At 22.5% G+C, this 10,144-nt stretch overlaps 1 protein-coding gene across 1 annotated transcript; it reads right to left on the bottom strand.

Annotated features, from left to right (window-relative positions):
- Positions 1–1,674: 1,674 nt before the first annotated feature.
- LOC145841672 (uncharacterized) lies at positions 1,675–6,223 on the bottom strand. Its single transcript, XM_082949023.1, has 3 exons — positions 6,107–6,223; positions 5,162–6,028; positions 1,675–1,881 (listed from the first exon to the last, which is right to left on the bottom strand). Exons 1-3 carry the CDS (start codon positions 6,221–6,223, stop codon positions 1,675–1,677), a joined length of 1,191 nt encoding a protein of 396 aa, XP_082805149.1.
- Positions 6,224–10,144: the final 3,921 nt, after the last annotated feature.

The following is a 10,144-nucleotide window of genomic DNA, read 5'->3' as shown; positions in this document are numbered from 1 at the left end:
TACTATTGAATAATATTCTAAAAATGTAGTTATTGTTTTGTAAAAGAAGTCAGTAAAGTATATTTATATATTTTGTAGCTGTTTCAGATAGCTAGTAAAATAAACATCATAAAAATTTGAAAATTAAAACCTAAAACAATTACTAAACTGTAAAAAATTATTTATAAGTTGTATTAAAAACTTGATTGAAATTTTAAATCTGATTACTTATACTTCTTAACTGTGCACTACATGTCAAACAAACCAATATTATTTCTTTAGTAAATTTTAATGTTAATTAGTTGTGTAAATAAACTGGTAAAATACTAAAATAAAAATTTAGAAAAGTTTTCTTAGATACAATAATTTGATTTTAAGTACTTCAAAAAGCTTATTTATCAGTTTTATTTATTAAATTAACAATAAAAATTACTAAACAAATTAAGTTAATTATAAATAAGTAAAAACATACATTATGTTAGTAGGGTTAAAAATGTACTGGAAATTTAACACGATTCATTAATAAAAGTTTGACATTATTTTTGTGATAAACTTGTTTGATACCAATTTGGGTTTAGAATAAGTTAAACTTGCTTTTATTTATCAACCTTATTTAATTTCATGCTTTAAGAAATTTTTTTGAATTAATAAATACTTTTAATTTAAAACTTAGATACTTAATTCAACTCAGTAAATGTGTCTTCAAAATATACTTTTAAATTATAAAAAAGTAATTAAAAAAAAACAATGCTATCATTAGTAACATATTATAAAACACATAAAAAAACAGTGAAAATTGCTTTCAACAATTTGGTTATTTTGGAAAAATTTGTATTTGGTTGGTTTTTTTGAATATGGCTGATGTTTTCATTCAACTATTTTAAAAGTAGATTTAAAAATCTAATTAAACAATGAATCTTAAATACATTTTTATGAAGTAAAAAAAGTAAATTATTACGTTTAATATATATCATTGTATGATACAAATATACCAAAGTTTAAAATTAATTTTGACTGTATAAAGCAACAAAAATAAAAAAGCAACACATAATATACAAGAAATAAGCAATTAATGTTAGGAGTTAAGAGCTAAAATGATTAAAATATCTAAACAAAATAAACAAGTATAATATTGGAATTTAAACTTCTACGTTTAATGGAAGTTTTTTAATTTAAGTAATTGAGTTTAAATCTTACATAACTTAACAACTAAAAATTATATAGGAAAATTATTTTGTTTTTATATTTTTAATCAAAAAATATTTAAAATAGTAATTTAGATTACTATATATTTTTGTTCAACGAAGAAACGTTGTTAGTAATTAGGTTCAAATATTTATTTTTAATATACAACAACTATTAGACTGTTGTTTTGTACTTTTTAACAAAAATTTTTAAAAAATCAACTTAAATATTTTAAATATTTTAATATATTTAGTTTTCAAAAACTAAACTTAACTTATAAAAAATTTAAACACATGATTCTGTGATATTTAATCAACTTTTTTTTTCAAGTTAAACTAAGTTTAAATACAAAGAACGTATTTTTTGCTAAATATCTTACTTTTTTTAATTATATACATATTTTTAAAATTTAATTGAGAGTAAAGATGTTACACTAATATTTTATAGAAAATTTAATAAAACAGTTGTAAAAAATTTTATGGTAAGTTGTCTTTCTCGCTGTGTGGCTACTTAGCCTATAGTAGCCTGTTTATGCGATGAAGAGTAATTCGGGTCAATAGGACGTTTGGATACGCCCGCTTTTTCTAACCTCTTGCTCTTACGAGCCTTGATTTCTGTGGTCTCGCCAAAAGCGGCTTGCATGTTCTCTTTGGAGAACATGCCGTCATTATCACTAACCTTAGGCTTACTGCGATTACTTGTACTCATAGTGCTATTCTGAGGGAGTTGCTAATATATCTATTGTATTTTATTAACTAGCCAGAGGAACGTGTCTAACTATGGCCAACAACAAATTTAGTAAGTTACGTTAGTTTATGATTACGTTAAGTATGTTAAGTGATAACGAAGCTGCTAGCGATCTTATTTAAGTCTAAACAACTATACTTAAGTTATTAAATCTTATGTGAAACTAAGTGTACAACTGAGTTTAATAAAATGTTAGCAATCTTTAAAGCAACTTGTTTTATTCAAAATTATGTAACAAATACAATATTTTTCGCTAAACAAATTCAAATGTACAGTTTATATTAGAGAAACAGAAATAACATGCAAAAGATAAAACAATACTCACGATTACAAAAGATCTCTCACGAAAAGGCTGCTGCAACTGACTGAACGTCATGATAAAGCAGTTCGAGAAGTAAACAAGCGATAAAAAAGTCCCTAATTTGAGAAAACTCTCTAGCGCCCTTTTTTATTTAAACGCGAAGTCGTTACAAAGTAAACAACTTTTTCAACTATTAATAGCATGGCTATCTTTTCATTGAAAAACTATGTAAAAAAAATAAAACATTTAGTAAAACAAATATGATATAAGTTATGAATTTAAATTACTATAATAATATTAATAATAAAAATATATATGGTAGGTTTGTAACTAAGTGATTTTTATAAATTATACATTTGGTTTTAAACTTAGCTCATAGTTATTTTGTCGTTTTACTGTTATAAACCTAAAAACAAATCTGTAAAGAAACACATTAATAACTTTTATTATTAGAACTTGTACATAGCAGATAAACGCGTATTAAAAGTATTTGTGTTAAAATTTCATTTAATATTTTTGATATAACATAATTTTTTTATTTTTTTCTAATCTTTCTAAGAAGTACTATTTCGTTTAAAAACGTAGTCAATCTTATAAATAAATATATAAAATCAAACTTAAATAGTTTATGGTTTATCATTTTATTTTATGAAATCAAGTTAATGGCTGTAAGAATAATATTGACGAATATAACTGTAAAATATATCCACAAACTGTTATTTAATTCAATAATACATTATAATGCAGGTTTAAGAAAAACAGTAACCTATCTTGCCATTTTTTTAGTTTTTTAGTAGCAAATCAAAACATCTTTTATTAGCTGATATCTTTTATTAGCAAGAAAAACGTTTGAAACCTTATTTATTAAAGTAAAGACTATTCTCTTATTATTTTAAGAAAATTTTCATACTTTATACAGACTTTACAACTATCATTACTTAAAATTGGTAAATATTTACCTCAATTATTTGATTTTATATAAAGCCAAAAATATAAAAACAAATAAAATAGGTTGAGAGCAGAAAAGGGTATATTGATGAGATAATACATTTAAGATGTACATAAATTAAAAAAAAAACGAATTCAAACTAAGTACAAAGTCCATAAATTTAATCATGTAAAATGTGATATTTTTATTACAATTAAAAAATTGGACTTTGAACCTGTGTACATGCTTATTAAGATTTATCTTTTAGTTTTTTAAGTTTAAAAGCGACATAATTTCAAAAAACTTTAAACATTATAAAAAATACTTGTTACTTAACTAACTTCATCTTCGTCTTTATACAATGATATAAAATTTGTGGAAATTAAGAATTTTAACTGTATTCCTGAAGTTGGTGCATTAAATTCGAAAATTAAAATAAACAAAATTAGACTATTCCTTGACTGTTTTTAATAACTTAATAATCGTAGTTTCATTAACTTTAAGGCAACTTTATAATTAATTTAGAAACATAACTAATTAAAAACTTTAATATTTTATTTCTGTGATTATTACTAAATATAAAACTTTATTGTAATTTTAATGTATATTAGTTTAATAAATAACCTTCCTTAATTTAATTAAACAAACTTAAAAATTTAAAATTGATTTTTTCAACTCAAGATAAAGTTAAATAAAAAAAAAAGTTTATATGATGTATCCTTATCAACCAACAAGTCATTTTAACTATTACTATATTTTAAGTAAGTAAAAAAAAACTTGAAAATTAATCCTAGTTTGTAACAGTTTTTCGACATTTTATTATACAAAGTTATATACCCACAAGCATTATGTTTATAAAATATTGTAAAAACAAACCGAGAATGATATATATTAAAATTTTAGGTAGAAATATTCTTTTTTTTTTGGTAGTCGTTTGTATACGGCTAATAATAGTACGATTTTAGATAAGTTAAAATATTGATAGATTTTTAGACTGTGTTTATTCTCAAATTTACTATAAGAAACAGAAAAAAAAAAAACCTTTATACAAATTTGAAAAAACCGACAAACTACAAACATTATTATTTTCAGGGAATATATAACTTTTCTTAAATCAAAGTTTTTTTTTATCATTAATACTATTCTTATCATTTTAATAGATATTTTTTAATTAACTAATTGATTATGAGTACAAAGCTTTCATACCTGAATATAAAAACACGCAATAATTATAAGGTATTATTTCAAAATGTTATATTTAAGCTAAAACTATTTTTTAAAACTAAATTGTTATAAACATAAAAAAAACAAGTATAAACTGTAGCTATATATTTAACTTTTGAAGCTAGGCATAATTCAGTAACACATATGTGCTAAATATAAAAAAAAGTATAGTAAGCATTTTAATAAAACTTGAATTTCTGTTTAGTAATAAAGCAGAAAATTGACAGGTAATATTAATATAAATTCGTTTTTTGAATTTAATTTTTTAGTACTACATATCTTGTACAGAAATCTAAGACAAAATTCATTCAAAAACACCTTTATTAAAGCAACAAACAAGTAAAATCGATTTCGGCTAACGCTTTTCAATTACTTTAGTTAGCAACTAATTTTAAGATTAAATTTTGAGTATATAAATAGTTAGAGGTTACATCAGAAAAATCAGAAAAATCAATTAACACTAATTAGCATAATTGAGCAAAAATTAATTAGACTTTCACAATTTATAAATACATATACAAAACAGTTTATCAGTAATTTAACTTAGATAAGCAACATTAAAAATAAAATAAAAATAAAAATAAGCGACAAAATTCAAATAAAATCTATAACAACTTATAAAGATTAGATTTATAAACGTATTGCTGCTTACACAATTTAGGTTTACATGTTTTTATACATAGAGATTCTAAAACACTTAGGTGATAATCGTTACGAGCTTTACTTAAAATTAAAAAGTTACTATCACTATAGTTTTTTGCGCAATCTGAATTGTTTAATAAGTGTTCAGCTATCACTGATGATCTATTAGATGGTTTTTTTAAACCAGTGTCCATCCATCTTCTGAGGGAATTAAAAACGTGTTGGTCCCTTCTTATATGGAATCTTTGGGACGTTCTGCCAATGTACTCATTGTCACAGTGGCATTTGTACATATAAATTATTTTGCTTTTTTCATGATTGGCAGTACGGTCTTTACAAATTCCATTTAAGGGCTTTCTTGTAGCATGACTGATTCTTAGTTGTACAGAGTTAAAAGTGGAGTTTACAGTGTATTTTACAGTCTTTTCTAGAGCAGTTGCTACTTTACCGAGATATGGCAATCTCAAATATACAGGGCATTTACTAGGACCAAATTTAACCGGTTTTTCAAATTTTGAGATTGTATTGTTAATTGTCTTTCTGACTATATGCGATGGATAACCAAGAGCTTCAAAAATATTTTTTATTTTATCTAATTCCTCTTCAAACAACTTTTTCGAACAAATCTTGTGTGCTCTGAATACCAAACAGGAAATTAAACCGAGTTTTTGAGATAAAGGGCAGAATGACTGAAATGGAATATATTGACCAGCAAATGTTGGTTTTCTGTAAACAGTAGTAAGCAACTCAGAAGATGTACGCAACAGATGTACATCAAAGAAAGGTAAGCAATTGTCTTTTTCTTTTTCAATAGTAAATTTTAAATTTGGGTGTAAATTCGAAATTTTGCTTAATAATTCCTCAAAGTTATATTCATCATTGTAAGACACAAAAATGTCATCAACATACCTAATAAAGTTTATTGGTTTTTGATACTTGGAAAAGAGCAATGTTTCAAAGTATCCCACAAAAATGTTGGCTAAAATAGGGCCAAGTGGACTACCCATCGCTACTTCATCTATCTGTTTATAAATATAAGAATTAAATCTGAATTTAATTTTTTTTTTTTTTACTGCCATGTATAACATACTAAGACAAACATCTTTTGGAATAGAAGGAGCTGTAAGACCAGAATTATAAAGTTCATTTAAACATATATTTATAGTCTCATCTACTGGGACATTAGTAAAGAGGCTTTTTATGTCAAAAAAACACATGTTACTTGGTAAAGAAGAAAAAAAAACTTGTTTTTTAAATTTAAAAACATGGTTTAAATTGTTCTCGTTGTATTTTATTTTATTTAAAATACTATTTAAGTCTTTCATATTGTAATATCTTAGATATAACAACTTAAATAATATATGGGTTCAGATAAAATAGTCCATTGTATAAAAATAACTAAAGTATAATAAGTTTCAAACTTTAATTAAAGCATTTTGTGTAGAAATTAACCTACAATTTGGTTCTCAGACTTGTAATAATTAAAAAAAGTTATCAAACTTTATTATATGATTATAAATTCTAACATTTAAAATTATAAAGAATCTAAATTTTTTTTTGTTGTTTATTCTAGGTTTATTTTAACTTTTTTTTTTTCATTCAAGTTATGAAAAGTACAGTCATTATATAAATACAAACTAATTTATAAATAAAAAAATGTATTGTATTAATTTTTTGACTTATATAAATCTTTACTTATTCTATCTTTTTAGACAAAATCTTCAACAAGTTTACAAACCAACAAACTGAAGGTTAGCTAAACACGACAGATTCTATCATATACCTCCATCTAACCTCGAAATTCTACCATATTCTAATATATCTCCTTATAGAAACGTATACAGCGTTTAAGTTGTTTTTAGTACATGACTGATGGTTTAATTACATTTTTTAACAAGTTCGATACAAAAGATTTTACAATAGATGTCTGACAAGTTTAAGTTAATAAAAGTTAACAACATAATGTAGCTCGATTGAACTAAAGTACTGAAATATTAAGTATAATATTAAATACTTTATTAACCTAAATACTTATTTAATGACTAAAAAAATTATTTAAGATTTTAAATTTAAAAATATTTATAATATGAATGAACATATAATAAATTAAGGATGTTAGTTTGGTTCTATATGCAACCTTATCAAAACTAATATTAGCTACTTAGTTTCAAATAAGTTTTATAATTATTTTAAAAAATTTTAATAAATAAATATTTGTTTCAACAATAAAGTGTTGCTCATTTTAACGATTAGAGAATCTTTTTATAAAATGTTTTTGGTAAGAATTTACTTTTTTACTATATGATGCAGTTTAATATTTTGAAAAAAATTGGACAAGTTTTTAATTTTTTTTAGTGACTATTATCATAAGCCAATGAATTTTGAGTATTGAGGATCTTACGTTTAAAAATTAATGTACATTCTAAAAATAAGTTTTTAGAAAGAGAATAAAGCTGTTTTTTTATATATACCATTACACTTATATGTGTTTGGTTTTTTGAATTATCAAGAACAGTATGAGGATATTACGATACATATAACTTTATTTCAATAAAAAGTTTTCAAACCGTATTTAAATAACTTTTCGTTTTTTATGCAGACTTAGAAGTTTAAAAATTATTTTTGTTTACGTTTCTTCATCAGTTAGTTTTTCCCTTTTTCGTTCTTCTATGTACTTTGTTCCAAAAAACCCGAATTTTATCAATTAGTTTGCATTTCAATTATGTTACCAAGATTAACATTAAAAAATGAAAAAGAAATAAAGACTTTAAAAAAAATATAAAAACTGTTAGTTAACATGTAGCATAATATAGCATAGTTTTAACTAATTTTATAACACCACAAACTCTCAGTTAATCATATATCATAAATATAGATTACAAGTAGTTTAAATTATATTTCATACAATTAAAAAATACGTGTTGCTGTTTGATAGCCTTTTGAATATGGCTTTTGTTTTTATATATATTACTTAGAATATTTTTAGATAAACACATTACTACATAGGTTTAAGTACTGATAATTATTAGAGCATTTGCATACAAGCTTTAACGTCGTACCAGCACTTATAATTGGTGAAAGTATTGTTTTAAATGATTTAAAAAAATCTATAATTAAAACTATGCTTATAGTAACTTGGTAAAAATCACAACACTTTATATATCTTACATCTCACATATGTATACAATCTTCAACAGTTAGTAAGAAGTAAATATAGTTGATTTAATATACAGAACAACACTTATGTGTGCTAAAGTTTAAAAATACGACTAAGGTAGAAATAAACGGCTAATCTTTAACTAAATTATTTACCTAGTCACCTACAAAAAAAATATTAAAAGTATATACATTATTATCTAGACAGTACTAAATTAAGAATTATTTTATTACTTGTTATAATTTTTTCAAGTAAAGTAATATTTTAGACTTAAGTATAATTTTACTGATATAATTAACTATCAAGTTTTTTATTATTTTTTAGCACAAACGATAGTTACATTTTTTACTTAAAGAAAAAATTACTACTAACGAAATTTTGAGCCAAGTTTTTTTTTATAACAATTTATGTGAACTAAGCATTTATAATAAAATGTTTAAAGTATAATATTAAATTTTGCTTTGTAAAGTTTTTAATTACATGATTTTAAATACATATTCAGAATCATAATTTACGTACAAAATCTAATAAATTGAGTGACTATTTGTACAACTTATTCGAATGGGCCGATCATTGAAATGAGTTTGAGCTATCTTGTTTTGAATATTTATCTAAATTTTTATTTTGCGGAAATTAAAAGCATACTTAACCCATAAACGCTTTCTAAATAACATTCTACAAAATAATAACCTAACAATGTAATTTTTGTTTTGAAAAAGAGGTCCGTGAAATAAGTTCCTATATTTGGTAGCTGTTTGTAGATGGCTAATAATATAAAAACAATAAAAAGGAGAAAAAGTTAAATAAGAATTTTTGTTGTTAAACAAATAACAAAACTTATGAAATTAATGTAAATTGTTTTATAAATAAAACGAAAGTTTTAATCTGGATATATATTTCTGTATTGTTCACTTTACGTCAAACAAGCAAATAAATATTATACTTTTCTCATTAATACTTAAGTAATAAAAAGAATTGTTGAAAAAACTGAAAAAAGTACTAAAAATTGTTTTTTACCAGCTGAATGAGTTGAATTGAAGTTAGAATAAGTAAACATTAAATAGTTTTTTAAATGAAATTAAGCATAAATACTTTGCATATAAACATATAACACTATTACAAAACTTAAAGAATATATATTTGAAATACATCATCATTAATTAAATTAATGTTTAGCAGTATTATGATAAGTAACTTTTTTAAATTTTAGATAAAGTTAAAGTTTAGATTTATCTGTATACCTAATGTAATTTCATGATTCAAAAAACTTAATATTTTTTTAAGGAAAAAACTAGATATCTGTTTTAGTTTAATAAAATGTTTTATACTTTTTTAAATATTATACAAAACCTAAAACTATTACTACTAACTTAATATTAAACAGAATAAAAATATTAAAAATTTTTAATGAACAATTTGCAATAAGTTAGCTTAGATGATTTATTTGTTTTGTTTTATTGAGTATGGATTTTTTTTTAGTTTAAAATTGAATAAAAAATATAATATTAGACAAACATAAAGCTCACATACTTAATAACGAACTAAAACAGATAAGTTATTCAGTTATTAATAAGTTAATAATGAGTTGTTTATTACTTTATGAAGCAAAAATAAAAAAATAATTTTGAATATAGAAAACTATCACATAAATATTTTGACACATAAGAAAAAAAAATAATTGAAGTTTGGAGTTTAGAAATCTAATTAATTATTAATTCTAACAATTCTTTAAGCTAAAATAAAAACAAAAAACTGTTATAATGTTGGACTTTAAACTTTTATATTAAATGAAAAATTTGCTAGGTATCCCATTTCAATTATTTAGTCTAAAATTACAAAACTTTTCCAAAACAATTAATAATTGTGGTGAAAAATAGTTTTAACAAAATATTTTAAAGCAGATTAATAAAATTTTTACGTTTAAAGAACATACGTTGTTTGCAATTACAATATTTTTTGTATTGTAGAATTAAAAATTATT

Source organism: Thalia democratica, chromosome 7 (genome assembly GCF_965202585.1).
Source record: "Thalia democratica chromosome 7, ktThaDemo2.hap1.1, whole genome shotgun sequence".
Lineage (NCBI taxonomy): Eukaryota > Metazoa > Chordata > Thaliacea > Salpida > Salpidae > Thalia > Thalia democratica.
Note: the sequence above shows the minus strand (reverse complement) of the source record. Positions and strands in the feature narration are given on the sequence as shown.

Excerpts from the sequence above, each read along its gene's own strand:
- LOC145841672 (XM_082949023.1), bottom strand. The coding sequence starts at position 6,223 with ATGTGTTTTTTTGACATAAAAAGCCTCTTTACTAATGTCCCAGTAGAT. Across the intron at positions 6,029-6,106 it reads CTCCTTCTATTCCAAAAGAT|ATAGATGAAGTAGCGATGGG; the intron begins GTTTGTCTTAGT and ends ATTTATAAACAG. Across the intron at positions 1,882-5,161 it reads AACCATCTAATAGATCATCA|AATAGCACTATGAGTACAAG; the intron begins GTGATAGCTGAA and ends CAACTCCCTCAG.